We start from the raw sequence: 21,537 nt of genomic DNA, 5'->3' as shown, positions 1-21,537 counted from the left end.
CCAAATCTCTTTTCCATGGAAAATTTCTCCTCCATCAAATAAGCCATAATCCAAACTTCTTGTGCTGAATCTCATTCCCAATTCCTCACCAAATGCTCCAACCCACTATGGAAAAACCCAAAATTCTTCATTTCTCTTCTCTTTAAGAAAAATGAAGACATCAACCCCATAAAAGCTACCAATCATGGAATGAACCCAGAACACTACCAACTTGCTCTTCAAGAGCTCCAGCAACTCCAATCAGAAGGTTTGATCAAGCCCACAACCTCTCAGTGGGCATGCGAAGCATTTTATGTAAACAAAAGGACATAACAAATAAGAGGAAAGCTTCGCTTGGTCATCAATTACCAGCCTCTGAATTATTTTCTACAAGATAACAAATTCCTTCTTCCTCGGAGAAGTGTTCTTTTTTGCAAACTTGCCTAAAGCTCAGATTTTCTCAAATTTTGACTTGAAAGCAGGTTTTTGGCAACTGGGCATCCATCCAGATGATGATCCCAAAACTGGTTTTTGCATTTCAAATCACCACTTTTAGTGGTCAGTCATGCATTTTGGATTAAAAATAGCTCCATCCTTATTTCAAAAGGCCATGATTTGGGTATTTGCCCCCATTCTATCCTCAGCACTCGTCTACATTGATAATATTCTGCTTTTTTCTCCAGATATTGAGTCTTATGCTATCATACTACAAACTTTCCATTCATTAGTTCAAACTCATGGTATCATGCTCTTAGAGAAAAAGATGCTTCTTGCCCAACCAGAGATTGATTTTTTAGGGATGCATATCTCTAAAGGTCAATATACCCTCTAGTCTCATATAGCCTCCCAGCTTGATCATTTTCCGGATGAAAATTTCGCAGTCAAATAAGTTCAACAATTCCTTGGAATTATTAACTATATGGCTGATTTCATCTCCAACATTGCCCAATACCGTACTCCTCTCTCAGCTCTACTAAAAAAAAACCCTCCTCCTTGGTCAGCCCATTGTACCAATGCCGTCAAAAACCTCAAAGCTATAGCCAAAACCCTTCCTCCATTAACCATACCTTTAGATGGAAAAAGAGTACTTCAGACAGATGCCTCTGATCTATATTGGAGAGCAGTTCTTTTGGAAGAAAACACAAATCAAAAGCGCAAAATCTGTGGATACAAGAATGGTGCATTCTCTCCTGCAGAGCTCCATTACCACTCTACTTATAAAGAAATTTTGGCAATTAAAATGAGTATTGAGAAGTTTGAATTTCATCTAATCGGTCATCATTTTTTAATTGAGACTGATATGATGAGTTTTTCCAGCATGTTCAAATTCAAACAGAAGCACATTCCAAAGGCACAGTTGCTCAGATGGGCAAATTGGTTTTTCAATTGGAGTTTTGATGCTATTCACATAAAAAGAAAAACAAATGTCCTCCAAAATTTTCTGTTAAGACTCAAAAGGGAAATTAACCAATTTTCAAAAACAAAACCACATTCATTTGTTTCTGGTTGTTTTCCAATGATTTCTTGTTTCCACCCAGTTAATCTTCCTGTCCCCCTCCAGTGTCATATTTTAGAGTTAACCCTTCTTTCCAGGTGTGTCCAAATGTGTCAAAATCTTCAATATCTCTGCATTTTCAAGTATGGTCTTGATGAAGGTCCCATAGGAGGTTTACCTTTCCATCATGTCTACCCCTTTCTCACCCAGTTTGAAATATATGACTGTAATGTCTTTTATTTCAAGAAGGAAGCCTACAACCTTTTATGGTATTTAGTAGATGTTTATACCATAAGTGTCTGTTTTAACAAATTAGCAATATTGGTTTATCTGGCACATACGGCATTTAATTAGATTTATCCTCCAGAATATTCCTCTGATCTTTTGTTGCCAGAAGGATATACTTCTGTTGACACCCCAATTTGGAAATGTCAGACACCTTTTAAGCTCCCAATGATGATAAACAAATAATGATTTATACCTTTGGATTGATTTAAGCCTTTTGGAGCGCTACCTTTCGAAAACCATAGACCAGTGGCCGATTAGCTTCCCAATGATGAAAATGTGCCTTGAAAGCTTTAAACAATGCTCTTTGTACTCAAAGGAGTGAGAAAACACCTTAGAACTAGGTATGAGAGTGCCAAGTAATACTTAAAATGAGTGAGTACGTGTTTTGGCCATCGTGGCACCAACGGTCTTTGGTTTAGTATGCTTTCAGCCCATTTTTCACAAATTAAACTTCCTTATTTTTATGGTTAGAGTCCACCATCTTCTAGTACATTCAAAACCCTCTTCATCAATATATAATAAGTCTTAATCCAATTTGAAAGGAGGGAGATATAAGGATTTTGCCTAAACGACTTCTTTTTCGACCACCTGAGGGTAAAATCATCATATCTTTTGATGTACAAAATTATTTTTATCCAAACCGCTTGGGTTAGAAAGTAGACTTAATGAGCTTTCCAACGGTTCAAAGAACACCTAAAACCGAGTTCGGGAGTGTCCATGGCGGCCTTGCAAAGTTTGGTCTGTTGAGCAGTCAACTGTACCGTACGGCGGTCAACTGTGCCGTACGGTGGACATATTTCTACCGTACGGTAGAGTTTTTAAACGCCTTAACTTAAGTCGGTTGGGATGTGCCGTACGGTGGACCCTAGTGTCGTACGATGGACTAACTTTTGGTCAAAAATATCAGGAAGGCGATAATCAGTTGAAGGCCAAAATGCTTGGCTTGCAAGCTAAGTTTGCTTGATTTCCAAGCCATTTTTACCCTATAAATACCTCCTCATTCATTAGACAAGATATACAACATTTTTGAAGAGAGAGAGAGAGAGAGAGAGAGAGAGAGAGAGAGAGAGAACATTTTTCTCTAGAGAAGAAGAGAGAAATTCAGTTTTATCAATCAAAAACAGTTCCAAAATGCTTTGAAAAATCCATACTTGTTTTCATACTTCTTTCAAACACCAAAAGCATCATCCTCTTTCAAAAGCCAAGTCCAAAAATCATTCTTCGAAGGCAACCCGCGGTTTAGGTCTCACACCTTGTCATCACAGCATACTAAAGTCCACAAATTTGTTCAAGCTCGTGTCAAAAGACTTTGCAACTATCACAGTTTTCCAAAGAAAAGTTTCGCTTCAAGAGGTATAAATCTTTTGTCCACTACTTGTCTCTGTAATCTGAAGAAAAACCACTAGGTATAGACTGATTCCTCGTACCAGTTCTGGGCCTAAATAATTTAAGCAATCACAAGAAAATAAAGTCTGACACCCCATATATCTCTACCGCACGGCACATATTACTACCGTACGGCAGAAACTCTTAAGGGGACAAGTTCTGTTTTCCATCTCATCCTTTCTCCTTTTCATGACTATTAATATGCAATGAAGTACTATTTTATGCTTTAATAGTAACATATGCCGTGCTAGGTTGTTTTTGGATTAACAAAGCATTTTAGTTTTATATTCCCTTTTGAAATAAGCATTAGTTATTTCATGTATAAACCATGCATGCATTCTGTAATGATCACATGCCAGATAATCTTGTTTAACCTTGTTTTCAAATTGTGGACCATGAGAATCAGTGCCATACGGTGCATCTATCAGCCGTACGGTGGTGTTTGCGGTGGAAAATATTCTTTATTTACTTCTTTCTGTTAAGTGTTTAATCAAAGCATGCTTACCAATACTTGTTTTCTGATATAACCTGTCCACATGCTAAAGCTGTCCTTTGTGCAATATTAACCACCAAATCCAGTGATGTACGGCACACCCTTCTACCGTACGGTAGTGTTCTTGTGGAACAGAATGCTAATCCTGGTTATTTTCTGCAATTAAATGTTTACATTCCAAGCATGTATGTTCATACTTATATTTGCTGCAATTGAATTGTTTACATGCTATAAACTGTTTATGTGGCATTAAAAGTTAAGCAATAAAATGACTTTTCAAATCCCACAAGTATTAGTAAAGACCGATTTTATCGGGCGAGGGGGGTGCTTTTCCAAACAAACTTTCCCCTATCATAACCTGGCTCCCGAACCCAAAACTCTCTATTTTCAATAGACCAAAATCTTTTTAAAAGGGCAAAAGAGTCACATTTTTAAATAAATGGTTTCTCGGGGTTAATCCTTTTCAAAATCCGGGTGGCGACTCTCAAACGAACGAACCATTTCCCCTTTTTTGTAACACTAAAAATACAAAAAGAGAGATGGGGAATTTTTCCGGTCATAAAGCCCACAACTTCCGATGGTTGGGTAGCTGAACAGGTAAAAAACTAGAATCCATTGGGATTCGTTCAACTCTATATGTAAATGTAATTGAGGAAAGCTGGTTGAGGAAAGGAGCTTTACCTCAGCAGCAATGTACTAATGGATCATGTCTGTCTTAGTTCCTTGAATGGAGGGTTGTACCTTGAAATTCGAAAATTTTGCCACTAATAAATGAGAATATGTATAATCACTAGATTGTTGGAGTTTCAATCGACAAGTAGAGATGATGTTCCTTCGATAACGCCCCAGATCTTGTTGCTGCTTCTAGTACTTGGTTGCTCGTTTGGATTCGGAACTCAACGGGCAGAGATCATTTCCCAATCCAATTGGGTTGCCAGTGGTGGATCTTTGAAGCAGGGTCTGTCCGGGTTGTATTCACGTGTGCATTGGTAAATGCTAGTAAAGGAAAGAAACGAGGAAAAATTAATTGGTTAAAGAGAGATGGGTAAATAACTATTGTTGTTGTAGTCCTTGATAGAAAATGAGTAGCTAAACTAATATTTTGAGATTTTGCCTAGCAAAAACATATAGATATTGCTGCACTTGCTCTTATAGCATGTGCAGTGGCAGTTACCTGCAAATCAAAGGCTTCTGGAAGCCTTTGGTCCATAGTTTTTTGTTGTTGCCAATATTGTATTTATTAGTGGGGGTTAGTAGGGGTGTTAGAGTTAGCACATGGGGGTCCAGAGACTATCCATAGCCCTGGCCCCCTCTTGGTAGAGTTAAACTACCACTTGCATGGTTCCATAAAGAACTTTGTCATGGCTTAAATTGGCTTCCATTGGACAGTACTGGATGATCCAAGGGTCAGATGTCTGAGTTTTAATGAAAAAAAGTTTGTTAATTCTCTTGTTTCCGTATGTGTCATAACGTCAAAGCAGTAATTATTCATATTTCATAAAACAGTTATTGTTAGCCCAGCATAATTATTTTGGAATTACAGTACATAATTCTTTCTTAAAACAGGAATTACATAATTCCTCAATGTGTACAACCCTTGGATTAAGTTTCTTGTTGAATTCAATGAACTGCACAGTTTTCTTCCAGAGGAACCTGGCCAGTATAATTCTTATGCTGGGAACAAATTTGTTACTCTGAGAGAGAGTCACCACTCTGGTGACTGCATGGTACATATGGCACGTTGACTCGTTTGAAAACTCTACTGACAACTATAAATCCCAACTTGAAACCAACAACGAATTCCTTCTGCAATACATACTTTTGCTCTTTTTGTTTTCGGTTTTATCCTTGTCACACTTTGTATCCTCACCGGGAACTGAGAAAGGTTTCTTGATCCATAAAGCTTCTCTTCGAGCAATGCATCTAATTCCTTCTCTCATACTTGAACTTTTCGTGCTATGAACATTTGCTGTGAGAAGCAACATCAAAGCAACAAAAACAGCTACTGAAGCAAACGACAAGTCTAGGAACCTTGTTTCTGCAACAACACCTGAAATCCAGAGGGCTTCGGAAATGTTTCCGGGCAACCATCTGACCGACACACAGAGAGACAGATGCCAACAGAAGAATCATTGCGGATAACATACTAGGGTTTACAGAATGGTGCACAAACACCTGTTTTTCTTTGGGAGGTCATCCTTCAATTTTTCTGTGACAAACGCATTGAGAATTAGTGCTTCAGATTTCGACCCACAGTTATTCGGTTTTGCCCTTTACGTGCATAGCCTGTGATTTTATCAATAAGTGTGTGGAAGTAAAAGGAGAAAAACAAAATTTGTCCAGTACATTAATACTTTTCGTTCATGGGTTAAAGAGGAAGAGGAATTAGAAACTACATGCAAGATGGATGTACACATCCTAATGTAAATTTACAAAATTGGAAATTGTCATCAGAGTATGGAAGTAATAAATCTATAAATTTACAAAAATTGCCATCAGAGAATGGGAACCATTTAAGCAAAACAGTAAATGACGTTGGCATCAAGGTATAGTCATACTACATAGGAAGCTCAACTAAGAAGGCAGGTGCTGCTTTATAACGACTGGGGTCAGAAATCTTAAGAAGATCTATCATGAGGTTTTGATGAAATAAAGCGCAATGAGAAGGCCAGAAAAGGTAAATAAATGGAAGTAATTTGGAGAAACCTTGAAACAAGTATGGTCTATTTACAACAACAATAATAACAAAACTCATCTAGTCTCCATTCATTGGGGGTATGGGCATGGGAGGATTGGAGATAGACCTAACCTCCCCAATCATCGGGAGTATGGGAGGGGGAGGATTGGAGATAGACCTTACCTTTGGCAATATTTGCACAAAGTGGCTGCTCGCAGAATACCACTAGAATAGTGGCCCCCTATACCTCCAAGAGAACTAAGGAGCTAAAGGGACGTTTGCTGCGGAACCATGCCCCTAAATCAAAGCTGAAAGGCATCAGAGAGGATAGACCTAGAGACCCAAATCAATTTCTGTGCACATTAACATGCTTCCTTCATTCATAGTCCAGAGCATCGGAAAGTATGGTCTATTTAAAGAACTCAAATTACTAAAACAAGTATACAAGGAAAGAACATGGTCCATATCAATTGTGATTAGGCCATGAAAAGAATACTCTGTTAAAACTATGTTACCATCTGAAGAAGGCATACAATGTGCACTAACATGATACCTCTATAAGCATCTACGAACATATCCACTCATCACCCAATAAAAATGCATAAATACAACGTGCTTTGTGAATTACCGTTGTCTGAAATTGGAGGACGCACGACAACATGCATAGTGATGACCCCTCCCGGTAGTTCCCCAATTGGGAGTCTGGACTCAGCAAGTGTCTTATTGTTTTCCAATATCTTTCCCGCATTAATAAGCTTCACGTCATTGACAGTTTTGGGAGCATTTTCTTTATCTGTCCAATGAGGAAGCTTTCATGAGGATATAACAAAAAATGAAATAGAAGCCACACGAGTATTGAAGAGAAGAGCTGCTGAAAGTTGTACATGCAGTCAACCTCAAACAATTTGAGTTCTAGCTTCATAAATAATTGCCACAAATGTATATACAGTATATTACCTCACACACATATATCTTGACAATATAAGCTTGCACTAATAGAACTTCTCCATGACAAGGGTATTAAGACTTCATGAAGTTCCTCAAATGGTTGACATAAGAATTACAAGAAGAAAATCTGGCTGTTTTATTACTAGTCAGACACAAAAATTTCCAAGTTTAACCAACATATTGCATCTTTCAAATGAAATTGACCAAATTTGTTGATAAAACTTTAGATTGTAACGTAGATAGAGGAAGTAGCAATCAAAAGTCAGTCAGTATGACATATGATTAATGCCCTCTTTATTTTCCTGTTTTTGTTTGGCTATAGGAAAGAAGTGATGGCTTCAATAGCTTCTAATGGGAAAAGAAATTTATCATCTAGAACCCCACATGTTCGCATAAAACATAAATACTTCAATATATTCTTAGTACTGATTGAGCCGGTTTGACAGGAAGCTTTTGAATACGCAGTGGGCCAACTTGCAAGAGAAAATCTTGAATTAAGTTCGACTACACCATAATGAAGCAAATCCAAACACTAAACTAAACAACACCACAAAAAAACAGTACACAAGAATAATTTGATTCCACAAACACATAAGATAGCAATACAAACATTCTGAAACACATCCAAATTCATAATTCAAAACGTAATGGTAGTTAAAGAAGTTAACCTTTAGGCCATTGTGCAACTATTCTTTCTTTGAGAGATCCCACAGAGGTGCTGGGCCTACAATTCGTTGGCCCGATGTCGGTCCCATCAGCAAGCCTGAATTTAAGCTCAACCAAATCTTCTTCAGCCATTCAATAACCTCCCACCCAAAAACCCACCTCAACTTCTTATAATCACAGACCCAGATCAGCACAAACTATACCAAGACCTGATAAAAATCTCTATCTTTCCCTTATCCAGACAAATATCATCACCAGAAATCTTTTCACAATCTACTGCAAAAAATCAATCATTTAGGCAAAATCTGGAAGAACCCAGATCAGTTCTCACTACGAGTTCTTGATTTCAATCCAAGAGCCCTACAACTAATTATTCTATTCACGAAATCAGTTTATTGAGAAGGCATTAGAAAACAGCTTAGGATTTGGTGGGAGGGTTGAAAAGGGTGAGGGATTCGATAGCTGTAAGAAGAAAGGATGAGAAAGTTCTTGCAATTGCTTGATGTAGAAATGAAGAAAAGAAAACTACCCGGGTTTGAAACCTTCTCCAAAGTGAGATTTTTTAATCTGAATGTAATGAATACCCCAATGATTTGGAAGCTAACCCTTTTATATAACTACGGCCTCAAAATGTTTGGATATTTATTAGGAAGGCAACGGCTTTGCTGCTTGGGGGACAACTGCACCTTGTGTGCAGGGCTGATGAATCGCGCTGCTCGCGACTCGGTTCTGGTTGACTAGTTTAGTAATTGAGCCGAATATGAGCTCGAGTTTTAGATTTATTTACTAAGTGAGTTAAGCTCGGCACTTAAAAGCTCGACTCGTTTGTTTAAGCTCGACTCGTTTAAAGAGGAAAGTAAATAGCCAAGTTGGGCTCGTTAAGGACTCGACTCATTTACAAAGGAGCCAAGCTCGAGTTTTTAGCCTGTTTAGTAAACGAGCCCAGTTCGAACACTACAAAGTTTGGCTCGACTTGGCTCATTTATACCCCTATTTTGTGCTTTTTAACTTATCCTCATCCTAAAATGCTAGAACCACGTCCAATTCACGCTCTCATTTGTACACCTACATTCATAAGTTTGTTGACTTCACACCCACTACACATCCCATTTCGTGTACATTTTAATGATTAAGTGCACATTTTAGAGCTAGCTAATTTCAAAACTCACATAAAAAATCAACTCAAGCAGAACCCGAATGATATTTGATCGGAACACATTTATATGGAAACAAAATAAGTTGGGCACATTGGATTACAACTTCAAGAGCCCAATATTTTCAGGATAACTGTGCTCTAATTAGAAATTTTTCGGCTTATGATTGACTTGAATTTTTACGCAAATAAAGTATTCAGCGAGATCTACAATGCCAACAAATTCGACCATCGAAATAAACGCGAAATGGGGTCAATACAAGCCAAACCACAAGGGTGTAGTTCTCCCCCAAACGGCAGAGAAGTCGTTTCTTTTTGGAAACAGTAAGTCTACACACACAACAATTGTGCACAAAAATCATACACAGATAACGGTGAGGAGCCTACTACGGGTCTCACACAAACGATTCGAGCCGTTCATTAAATGTAAAACAAATTTTCAAGGTCTCCCATGAAATATCAGCTCAATCTAATATCTATAAGTGCTCGATCTAATCATCTAGCTTATCATTATCCAGAAATTTTAATGAAAAGTTAGATGATTCGATCGAGCACCTATAGGAATCGAATTGAGCTGATTTTTTGCAAAGGCCTTTGAAAAAATATTTTACATTTAATGAATGGCTCGGATTGTTTGTGTGGGGCCCGCCCCACTCCCACACTGTGATCTATGCACAAAATTTGTGCAAATATCTATGCGGAGTTGTTCTAAAAAGTTACCACATAACCTTTTGGTCATCCATTTAAGATATTGCTAAAGTTAGCAATGTAGAAGTCCATAATATAATAATCAAAATTGGATAACCAAAACCTGTCACATCACTTTTTTAAACTACAAAATTTTAAAAACTGTGATAATAATTTAAATATTTGTTTTTGGAAAAATAATAATTAAAAAAAAAGTTTAGTGAAAAAGCATTTTTTGAAAATAAAAAACAGTTTATATTAAAAAACAGTTTATGTTAAAAAAAAACAGTTTTGTGTAAGTACAACTTTTTGAAAAACAGTTTTTTAAAATTATTTTTGAAAACATTGTTGGGAGAAAGAAGGAGAGAGAAGGTTTTTGCGTATTGTTGAGGGTACTTAATTGAGAAAATGTGGGGTCTACTAAGTTTGGTTATTGACAAAAGGTTGCTAATTTTGGTTATTCAATAGCCAAAATTTGGTTAGTTGCTAAGAGGTTGTTAAGAATTAATTATTATAATGTGAGCATTTTTTTGAGCTAACATTGCTAACCTTAGCAATCATTTGGTTTTGATTGTTACATTGTCGATGCTAAAAAATAAATTTTGTCAAATTTGAAATGAGAGAGGGAATGTCAAATGACACCTATTAGGCATTTGACATTTGGGTTAGAGTTTCTTCACATGCTAATTCTTTCACTTAGCATGTCATGTCATTTTCGATATCCTTGGTTGGAGATGCTCTTCTTTACGAAGATCCCTTTTACCCTTCAATAAATATAATTTCATATCTTACTATTTTTTCATCACCCCTCTCATCTTCACCTAGCAACCACTTCCAGCCAGTGACCACCTTCGGTCGGCGACCTTTTCCGGCCGGCAAATTTTCACTATTCACAAATAATTAGTAAAATTCACTAATTCTGAAATTTCACAAACTTGGCTTCGAGGTCGTGAATTTCACTAAGTTTCAAAACACAACCACCATTTTATTAGTTTTGAGCTTGTAAATTTCATAAACTCTGAATTTGTAAATTTATCTGGGTTTCAAAACATAACAAAATAGTAGAGTTTGTGAATTTTACTGGAACTTAGACGTGGCGTGCTTGGGATAAATCCCAATCACTTTGCACATGCCCATTCAGTTGCTCCTAAATTACAGTGGAAGAGACCAAAAGTGTACGGTGGAGGCAAAAATTGACGGAAAATTATAGGGATTTTGGAGGTTATGTCTTTGTAAGGTCTTAGTTATACATATCACTGTCTTTGATTATGCTTGTAATGGTCCGGTTATGTCAAAAATTGCAGTTCCCCTAATGGAGGGTAGACACCATAGCATCATTCAAAATTGACATGTGTTAAACATGCACCCACCGAAGTGCTCTAATTCTTAGGTGTCACCTCCGTGTGGGAGGGGGGGACGCGGGGAGGGATAGTATTGTCAGAATCTGTACGGGACTTAGGTCATGTTTTGCTAAAAAATTTATTTTTTAAGTACATATTTTTAATTTTACGAGACAGAGCATTTCTTAACAATATTTATTTTAGTTAGTGAAATATACCCCTAAGTATGATCAATATTTTGGATTGGGCCCGGAGTTGGCGAGAAATACATATGAGGAAGTGGAGCGGCCGGTAAATAGCCAAAAGAAAAGGATAATGCTATGGTGTTTCCTCCTTTTTTGAGATACCGGTATAACAAACCACAAAATAATATAACATGTTATGTCATTGTGTGGATCATTTTTTAAAATGGCATAAAACTTCTTCTTCTTCTTCTTCTTCTTCTTCTTAGTATTATTATTATTTTAGGTCATAACACTTTTTTAAAAATGACATAATATAACCACTCAAAGACATAACACTTTTTAAAAATGACATAATAAGTGTTATGTCGGATTAAAAAAAAAGTGTTATGTCATTATTACAAAAAATGATATCACATAATCACTCAAGAACATAACATTAAACCTCTGGGTGGCATAACAGGTGTTCCCTTGGGTACGGGACACCATAGTAATTGCCAAAAGAAAAAACAAAAACAAATCAAGGGATGATGATGATGTAATGGCACACGTGGAATGGAATAAAGAAGACTTGGTCCATGGTCAGTTTTATAGTGGAGTACATTAGTTTCTTCTCACATACCGGCACAGCATTTATGCAAGTTGGCTTTCAATCAACCACCCCTTCTATCATACAAGTATATCACAATCGCACACCTTTCTAAACAATGAGAGAGAGAGAGAGAGAGAGAGAGAGAGAGTTGTTTGGTTGACGGGTCAACAACTCATATTAGCTGCCTCTTTTGAGTCACACCAAGAGTCTTTCTAAAGTTTTGAATGTCATTTTCTTTACATGATAGTTCAAAATAGAGTAGTAGCTTTGAAAATGTTTGGTAGAAGTATTCAAATTTAGTTTCCCACTTTCTTCTTTCCGGAATAGAAAGAAAAAGCATTGTTAAAAGTTTTTACATTTGTTGGTCTTTTTTGGGAATTTCAACTTAACAAGGGAACACAAAACATTGCATGTCTTTATCATTTTAGTTTCTCATTTTTACCCTCTGGTCATTATCTTGTCTTACTTTGTTTAGTACGCAGGAGTACTAATTTAAAAAGAGAAGGGTAAAAGAGAAAATTCACTAGATGATGCCCATTTAGTTTAGAAGTGGGACAATCTTTTTGAGACAGTAAAAAATGCTAACCGAGACTAACAAATGGGGACAGAGGGAGTAATCAAGAAACTTGTTGAATTTTTTTTTTAAAAGAACCAATTTTCAAGGAAACATTTGATAAGATGTTTAAATTTTCATATTCTAGAAAATTGTTCCAGCTGTGAGCCTGTGAGCACTTCTTGGTTTTCGAAAATGAAATTTTAAACCTACATTAATGGTAGCTAGTTTGGAGCTGAACCGTAGAAAACTTCTCATTTGTTCATTATCATGTTTTATGGAGTAGTGGGGGTACTGGTAATTAAGTTAGACCACCTTGGGTTTCTTTCTTTTATTTTTTTATTTTTCCTTCTTGAATATCCGAATTGAATTCTTGGCTTGTTTTGACACTTCAACATCACTTTTGAGTTGTTGCGTGTTTACTGGAGTAGCTAGTAATCAGTAGAGGAGGAATTGACATATATATACTAATTTCTTGAAGAATTATACTACTTGGTATTACCCTGTTTTGTATTGTTGGACAAATTGGCTGTTTGATGGCGACATTAGACCCATATATAACATTAACACCACCTAATTTTCATTACAATAATCGATTTTCATGAACAGTTTCGAGCTAGGTTTTGCTTTGATTCTTAGTTAATGACTGGGAAGTTCATTCTCTGGAATGAAGGCGGCATTGTTCTTCCATTTGGATTTGATCCCCTAATACATGACCAAGCAATTAGGTTACAAAAAGGAAAATTTGAAAAAAGAAGTAGAATGTTTTCTTTCCACGGGATAACATATGTGGTATATTTCTTTCTTCTTCTTTTTTTAATGGTACAAGGTTTCTTGACTTGAGTTCCTCGATTTTTGGAGGTTCAAAGGACCATTGTTTCATAGATAAAACAATCTGAGAGCAACCACTTTGCGCATATATTGCCAAAGATTAGGCCTGTTTTCAGTCTCTTCCGCTCATACCCCATTGATTCAAGATTAAATGGGTACTATTAGTGTTGTAAAGAAAACATAATAGAAAGTGTACATGTATTGATTCTCAAGGCCCAAAACATCATTTTATGAACCATCTTATTCCCTTTTATCAATTTAAATATGAATGTTTACTAGATAACTTGATCCACTCTTTTTGTTAGGAAATGCAACTACTGATGACAATAACATGGCTACAAAAACCTAATAACACAAATATTTTTTATTCCAATTTTCCGATTAGGCAAAAAAACCCTAATAATAATATAAACCAAAACCATCTCACGGGCCACATATAATTAGTTAAGTCTACTCAATGCGGGCTCACATTTTTATGCTTATGTAAGATGACACAGAAGAAATTGACAATAATGGTAACAGTGGCGGCCGGAGAATTTGCAATTAGCAAGGGCCCAAATCACATGTACATGTACATTAAGAATAAAAGATATAGTCCATAATGTATATGGCTATACTTTATGATATTTTTTTCACTCGAGAGATTTGCAGGGCCGGCCGATCCTATAGAACTTTTCAAAATTATCCTTAAAAAATGATATAATTAATTTGAGTATTTGGAGTTGTGCAAAGGCCCAGACACCCGAGTACCCCTTGGGTCTGCCCCGGGATGCTAATAACTATTCCATCACCATCAACATGATTGTATGTTTAAATGTGAATGAATAGATCAGTTCCTTCAATTGTATAGCCAAAAAAAAAAAACACAGTGCCTTCAATCCTGCTTGGTGCTGGAAAACCGCAAGGAAAAGGAGAAAAGAAAAGTGGAAAACAATTTCCCTTGAAAAATGCTGGAGATAATTGGGTAGCCAGGTGAGGTAGGTGCACACAGTTTTCTCCAGCAGATGAAAATGGAGAGGTATAGATGAGATCCACCACTAAAACTGTTTTGTTTAGTACTGGAATAATGAGATAACCACGATGCTTATTCAACTATGATATAGTATATGTTATATAAAGAATCTGATACATATTGATATTATCAAAGGTCATAGGTTCTTTTCAAAAGATATATCCCCCCCCGCCACAAATTAAAGAAGGTTCCTTGTGGGACTTAGGGGAAACTTAGCTGGTTTCTTTGCTCTTCATCGTGTAGAATTTAGAACTTCAAAGTAAAAACCATATCCCAAATAATGTAAAGACCAGAGGAAAGCTTAACACCACCTAAATTGAATACCAAACAAGTTATAACTATACTACCTGAATCTGATTCTCCTTTTCATTTTTGCAAAGAAACAATCTATCTCCGTGAACGGCTGCATAACAAGGAAAAAGAGAGAGAAGGGAATTAGCAGCCAACGAGCCAGAGCCAATTTGTGTTGACACGTGTTCTCGATTGTCTGGCCAAAAGAATTTAATACAAATATTGGTACTTAGGTGTGCCTGCATGTGTCCAGAGAGCGGCGTGTAGTGTTGTGTGGGTGTCCGACACGTATCGAGCACCGATACCTGAATGGAAACTGACTATATTTGAATAATAAACAGAAGAGGAAACTTAAAACCACCTAAACAGATAGAAAATATAGTACCAAAATCTAGATATCCTTGTTTTTTTTCAGATATGATTTGTCAAATCTAGTTCATAGTTGCTCTGTCCAGGTCTAACAACAAGCAATAGCAATAATTTTGCTGTTGATAAATTAGAACTGTTAATACAGTTGCCTCCTGCAGATGACATCCACCACTAGAAAGTCTAGAATATCTCAGTACTGGAATAATAAGATTTATTTATCATGATGCTTATTCTACTATGTTAGGTCAATATGTCGATAGAATCTGCTAGTACATATTACCAAAGGTCGTAGGTTCTTTCCAAAAGATATACTTTAAAAAAAAGAAAACTGTTCCTCGAAGCGCTTATGGGAAACTTAGCTGGTTTCTTGTTCTTCATCTGGTAGAATTTGAAACTTGGAAGAAAAAGATCACATCATCAACAATGTAAAGAGAGCAGAGGAAAGCTTAACACCACCTAACTTGAATACCAAACACGAAATAAATATACTATCTGAATCTGATTCTCCTTTTCCTTTTTGCAAAGAAATAATCGATCTCCAAGAAAGGCTGCATAATAAACAAAAAATGAATTAAAAAAGGGTTCCTAAGTCAGAAGCTGACGAGCCAGAGCCAATTTGAAGGGCCATCTTATCCATTTCCAGATCGAGGAGCTTCTCCACATTAGGTGATTTTGCCCAACCTAATAAAAAAAGCTAAGAAACATGGATATGGACACAGACACGGAACAAAGACATGCAGACACGTCATAGATTCAAAAATTCTGACACCAAGATTTAGAGTATCCATGACCTTGTTCGTTTGGGGGACTCAAAACCCCTGGGCACGGTCTCCAATAAAATTTCTCTATCTCTCTCCACTCCTTACTCTCAAAAACTTCCCTCAAAACCCCCAAACGAACAAGACCAGTCTTGCTAAAAAATATAATGAACACAGGACACGTATTTAGGCATGGTTGACACATTTCCAAAGAGTGTCCTTCGTGTTGTGTCCGTGTTTGACACGTGTTGGGCATGGATACGTGAGGCTGGTAGATGTGCCCATGCTTAGGAAAAACATGGAGACATTTTTTCATCTGCTATGATATCATCTCATCTATAATCAACGGCAACAACAAATTGTTTTTCCATCTTGTATATATGCATCAATTGCATAATAAACAAAATCAAACAAACCTCTCATATGAAAATCATATATAGTTTTATCTACCGAGGAATTTTTTCGGCTTTTTCAGTATTTCTTTGTCCTAATAGATGGAAAGGAGCATTGTTCTTGAGACCGACCACTAATATTGCTCAATAGAACAAGGAAATAGTCAGGAGGCTTACTGAAGCAATCAACCATGACAAGTCATTGGTTCCTTGTGGGAGTGTCGGTTTTGCACCACAAGTACCTTATACATTCAGAAGAGTCTAACATGGACTATAATCATGGGTAATATAATCTCTAGCAGTATGACTCAAATTAAGGAAGATTGTGAATTGGTTAACGTAAAACTAAGCTTATATTTTGCTTATGGTACTAAGACTTCAGAATAAGCAGCGGATATCAATTAATGACAAAACCAAACCAAGCCTTATGTCCCAATCACTTGGAATCGGTTACATGAATCATTTTCCTCTATTGAGCTTTGTCAATGGCCACTTGTTCACACAAACCCATTATACTCATATCTTTGCGCACAACAGCATCTAATGTCAATTTAGGTCTACCCATCCCTGTAGCATTGCTACCCAAAGCTATCATATCCACTCTCTCAACTACTGCATCTCCCGGTCTACGATAAACATGCCCAAACCACCTTAGCCTATTTTCCCTCAACCTCTCCTCTATAGGTGCTGCACCTACCATCTCATGAACCGTTTCATTTCTAATCCTATCTCGTCTAGTCTTACCACACATCCACCTCAACATTCTATCAATTAATGACCATAATAGTATTAATAGAGATTATTAAAGGCTATCTTTTTTAAAGTACATTTGAATACATTTAATTTGTTCGTGCAACTCTTTAACATAAATAAGACATACTTACGAAGATGATGGGATTAAGTCATCAAGAATGGATGTTGTAAGGCACCGAAGTTTTACATCCAAATAATCGAAATGTTGTATCTTTTTTCTATTGTTGGTAGTTTGTACCAGTAAAACATATCACGGGAGGAAACCGAAAAAGTATACATTATCAATTTCGGGACTACCAATCATGTCTACCAAGGTACCAGCCCTTGAAATGAACTGCTGCTGGTCCAACATCCCGTGTTTTTGCAGATGAACGGAACGTCAAAAACCAGTAATTTGGAAATGATAAACTTGCCACTGCTACTTGATTTAAAAGAAGTAATCTATGAATAAGCAGATTACCTAGCCATCCAACAAATCCAATGCTAAATATCAACAACTTGACAGCTCACTAGTTCAGCAGACCCAAAATTTGTTGGAGCAATGACCTTCCAAACAACCGTTTCTGATTCTGCCATTGAATTCGAATGTTCAACAGAGGATCTAGCACAAGCTAGAGAAGTTGATGAGGATGAAGCAGAAGAATAAGCAGTATTATTGCATAGATCAGCTTGCATAACTACAACTTTACGATTTTCATCTTTCATGATGACATGAAGCTTCCCATGAAAACCCGTGAGTAAATATGGATATTCTGACTCCAAAAAATCACACATAGGAACTTTTCCAATAACCACTTTCCAAGCATCCTCTTTCTCATCATACACCTTTATTTTCCCACTACAGAGTGAAGTACAAGGGTCCAATGCGTACAACTCCCCATCTACCACAACACTCAATTTGGTCCCTGCCTGCCTCACAGGCCACCCTTCCCCCATCCCGATCGGCATTTCACCCCAACAATTCGTTTCTGGATCATAAACATCTCCTCCAACATCGACAAAGAATGGCCAAGAACACAAACTCTGAGGAACACATAATCTCCCCTTGTACGAAGTCATCCCAGTGGCAATCAGCTTTAGCATGTCAGCCAAAAAGGCAGCTGGTGCAACCTGAACTTTTGAGAAGGGCATGCTTGGTAACTCGGACCAGTTACCCGTGCAAGGATCAAAAACTTCAGCCGATTGCAAAGGAGCCAATCCACCAAGGCTCCGATGACTAACCCCACCAACAACATAAAGCTTATTGTTCAAAATGCTTGTCTTGCAATATGCCCTACCTACAGACATGGGAGTCGCTTCACTCCACACATTCATAATCGGATCATATCGCCAAACACATCTCATAGCACAAGCTTTTGAGAATCCTCCTAGGACATAAAGGCATCCATTAGCCATTCCGGTAGCACAACCAGTTAAAGGTACCAGCCCGGATGCATGCTTTCGACCAACCCATCCCCTAATTATGTTGGTAAAGTTACTACTTTGCCCCGCCATGCTCCGCATCAAAAGTCCGTACAGACCCTTCTTGTAATCATCTTGATAAAAACCATTTAGTATTGGCGGCAATTTTTGCCATTTTTTTGACCGAGGATCAAGAGCATGCCAGAAGAGCTTGTCATCTTCAAACTTGGTAAGCAAGTATAGCCACTCCTCTGTCGTGCCAAGTTCTTTTCTCAAATTGAATAACTCAGGGCTCACCATGACTGCCTTCCAGTTACGCGCCACCAGCCTCATGTTGAAGTACCAAATTCTTGGAACTCTAGCAAAAATGCGGATTGATATCTCGTCAGGAAGAGTAGGAATCAATCTTAAGTTCTCCTCGCAGTAGACAGATGAAATCATTTGCCTCTTGAAGGTTTTAGCTGAAGAAACCTCCATGTACATGCTGGTGGTGTCAGGGGTACGTGACATGCTCCAAAAAGCCCCCATAAAAGTTTATCGTATCCTATCAATAGCAGGAGGAACAAGAAAGCTGTGCAGGCTTTTGAGTAAGACCTTTAGCTCTCATGCTGCACAGTTACAACAGACTATTTAGGGGTGAGCATGGATGGTTCAGTTTTATACTAAACCAAAAACCAAACCAATACCTATGGATTATGAATTTGGAAAACCAAACCAACCGATAAAATTCATAGAACCAAACCAATCGGATTGGTTCCAATATGGTTTTGAACCACGGTTAGCTTGAAACTGAGATATCATCTTCATAAACTATTTAAAATACTTAAAATTGGAGGGATGAATTAAACCAAAACTTATATTAAAACTAATTCTGTTAAAATCACCAAAACTCACTAACATCAACTAAATCAAGAAAAACTCTATTGAAATTTAGGATAATTAGCCTTGGCAGTGAAGGAGTAGGGCAGTGAACTGGAGTATTATCTTAGGAATTTAATTGACTATGGCTTAGCCTAAGTTATTTGGTGTATCTAAACTTAATTAAATTATGCATACATATATATACGGATCGGATCGGATCGGGTTTGGAACTAGAACCGTTAACCTAATCCAATGACCAAACCATTTTACTCGGTTTTTTAATGTTTAAAACTTTTAAAACCGGGACCAATGACACTACTAATTAAAAAACAAACCAAATCATTCGGTTTGGATTGTTTTTGACTCGATTCGCAGTTTGACAGTTTTTTTGCTCATGATCAAGCTAAATAAAAAAACCAGAACCTTGTACTATAAAAAAGAGAAATCAATGCAGAAGAGTGCTCAAATGCAATGAAGACAAATGTAAAGTAAGCATTATATGAACGTAACTAAACTCTTGCAGCTAAAAGGTTGAGATACCAATACCAAGATCTTCAGAGCAACCAATAGCAGGTTGTTAACATATACATTTAAAAGTAAATACATACTCCTTTTGTTGTTGAAGTAATCAGGGAAAATACTGCCAGAGAAACCGTATGCCTCCCTACATACACCTTTATTATTCATGTATTATCATGCTCATGAAGCTAAATAAATATTATGGTGATATGCTATTTCGCAATTAATAGTAGTGACAATTTCCTATGAAAGTCCTTCAACTTTTGCTCACACAACGAACGGCCTAACTTTAGTTCTATTAACTTGGTCGGTGTGCAAGAGTATTGACAATGAATTCCTAAAAGCTTTGCCAAAACCGGTTTATAGCGATATGACCCCAAAATTTATCTCAGTGGATCCACTTACAGTCTTGCCAAAAATGTCATTGCCAAACCAGATCTAGCACAAGATTTGGCAATGCCATTTGTTACCTAAGAAAGCGAGTTATGAAAGATCAATGGTAGTTAGAAAGATAACTATAGTACCACTAATATGACATATGCACTCGCGGGAAGTTTTAACATTCCTAAACCTTTGCATTTTGATACTGGTCCACCGGCATGCCAAATCACCTGCCATTGCCAATATTAGGCAAAATAGTATGGCAACAGGTCCTCCATGGGATGCCAAACTTGCTGCCAAAGTTTAGCAAAGTCATGTTTGACGCTAAATTTGGCAACAAAGTTTGCCACCTCTCCCGACACAACTAATTGCTCCTCCCACCTCTCATTGTTCAAGGGGAGAAAAAATCAACCATTGATTCCAAAATAGTACCAAACTCTGCAGGAATTTCGCAATTATACAACTTGCAATGATCAACTGATCACTGTTAAAGGAAATTTTCTAGAGAATTGGAAAATCAAGGTAAGATCCATGTTACCAAGGAACCGCTACTACCTTAGCGAATAACGTTTCGGCACGAATGTTCCAAAACATCGTACACTCTCATTTTTGAAACCATAAATCTGGTGATCCAAAGCTATCCGCAAAGTATTTCCAAAAAAAAACAACTCATGAAGGTAAAATCTAGAGATAATGAAATTTTGGTGAGGGACATTGAAAAAATTTGGTCATTGCGTTCCTAAAAATGTGTCTTTGTGTGAATAATTTTGAAAATGGTATTTAGTTTTATGAGATGATTATCGCTTGGAAGGGTATGTTCTAAAATTGTTATTTGTAGAAATCTACCCTTAGTGTACCAGAATTTAGACATGTCCCGTTCCGGTTCTCGTTTCTCGTACTGGTAGGATCCGTGTTCCAAGTCACACAAGGTAAGACAAGTGAAAATGGAGCCATAACTATTTTGACTTCCTGTTAATCTAATCTAATTTGAATCGGGAAACTCTGAGTCTCCTCATGCCCCAAGTCATAACAATCAAGGATTAGAAAACATAATTCTCTCTTCTTTTACCGCCTTTTCTCTTCTTTTTTCCTGCATTTTCTTAGCAAACAAACAGACGAATAAGACCAAGGGGTTGGCCTAGTGGTTGCAGCACTCCTTAACCAAGTAAAATGCCTGGGTTCTTATCACTGCGAATTGCAGGATCCCTTCTCTCATTCCCTCCTATCCTATCGATTGAAAAAAAAAAACAGATGAATAGCGCAAAACAGATACTATAATATTTGCAGAAACTTGAAATTGAAATCACAGTAGCCTTGTAGAAAGGGAATAGATCCTGAATTGATGGTGATAATGAACATACATACCTGGTAATGATCGGAGGAGAAAGTTGCTAGTACAGAAGAAGATACATACAGACAGACATGTGTATGGAATATGTCGTTCTTCGTCTTAAGGCGCCTCCAAAGTGGACCATGTGATTATTTGTTTTGTTTTTGGCAATGTGAATTCGGAGTTACAGAAAAGAGATG

General features: G+C 37.2%; 2 protein-coding genes and 1 non-coding gene across 10 annotated transcripts; all 3 read right to left on the bottom strand.

Annotated features, from left to right (window-relative positions):
• Positions 1-5,167: 5,167 nt before the first annotated feature.
• LOC131330162 (membrane-anchored ubiquitin-fold protein 6) lies at positions 5,168-8,584 on the bottom strand. Of its 2 annotated transcripts, none has more exons than XM_058363655.1 (3): positions 7,935-8,584; positions 6,947-7,111; positions 5,168-5,850 (listed from the first exon to the last, which is right to left on the bottom strand). In XM_058363655.1, exons 1-3 carry the CDS (start codon positions 8,062-8,064, stop codon positions 5,795-5,797), a joined length of 351 nt encoding a protein of 116 aa, XP_058219638.1. In that variant the 5' UTR covers positions 8,065-8,584; the 3' UTR covers positions 5,168-5,794. The 2 variants fall into 2 exon arrangements, 1 of the variants encoding a protein (XP_058219638.1); XR_009200987.1 differs by having other exon boundaries at positions 5,707-5,850; positions 6,502-7,111.
• On the bottom strand, positions 6,593-6,700 carry LOC131331625 (small nucleolar RNA snoR100). The gene has a single exon (XR_009201435.1). It is a non-coding gene; the product is annotated as a small nucleolar RNA snoR100 (small nucleolar RNA).
• A 5,800-nt stretch (positions 8,585-14,384) lies between the features above and the next one.
• Positions 14,385-21,521, bottom strand: LOC131329833 (F-box/kelch-repeat protein At1g22040-like). Of its 7 annotated transcripts, none has more exons than XM_058363225.1 (4): positions 21,369-21,480; positions 20,563-20,644; positions 17,306-18,854; positions 14,385-14,685 (listed from the first exon to the last, which is right to left on the bottom strand). In XM_058363225.1, the coding sequence occupies exon 3, from the start codon at positions 18,772-18,774 to the stop codon at positions 17,329-17,331; it is 1,446 nt and encodes a 481-aa protein (XP_058219208.1). In that variant the 5' UTR covers positions 18,775-18,854; positions 20,563-20,644; positions 21,369-21,480; the 3' UTR covers positions 14,385-14,685; positions 17,306-17,328. The 7 variants fall into 7 exon arrangements, with proteins under 7 accessions (XP_058219208.1, XP_058219212.1, XP_058219207.1 ...); XM_058363224.1 differs by lacking the exon at positions 14,385-14,685 and adding an exon at positions 15,137-15,490; XM_058363229.1 differs by lacking the exon at positions 20,563-20,644 and having other exon boundaries at positions 21,373-21,465.
• Positions 21,522-21,537: the final 16 nt, after the last annotated feature.

This window comes from Rhododendron vialii, chromosome 6a (assembly GCF_030253575.1).
Source record: "Rhododendron vialii isolate Sample 1 chromosome 6a, ASM3025357v1".
In the NCBI taxonomy this organism is placed as follows: Eukaryota; Viridiplantae; Streptophyta; class Magnoliopsida; order Ericales; family Ericaceae; genus Rhododendron; species Rhododendron vialii.
The sequence above is the reverse complement of the archived record's forward strand: the minus strand, read 5'-3'. Positions and strand labels throughout refer to the sequence as shown.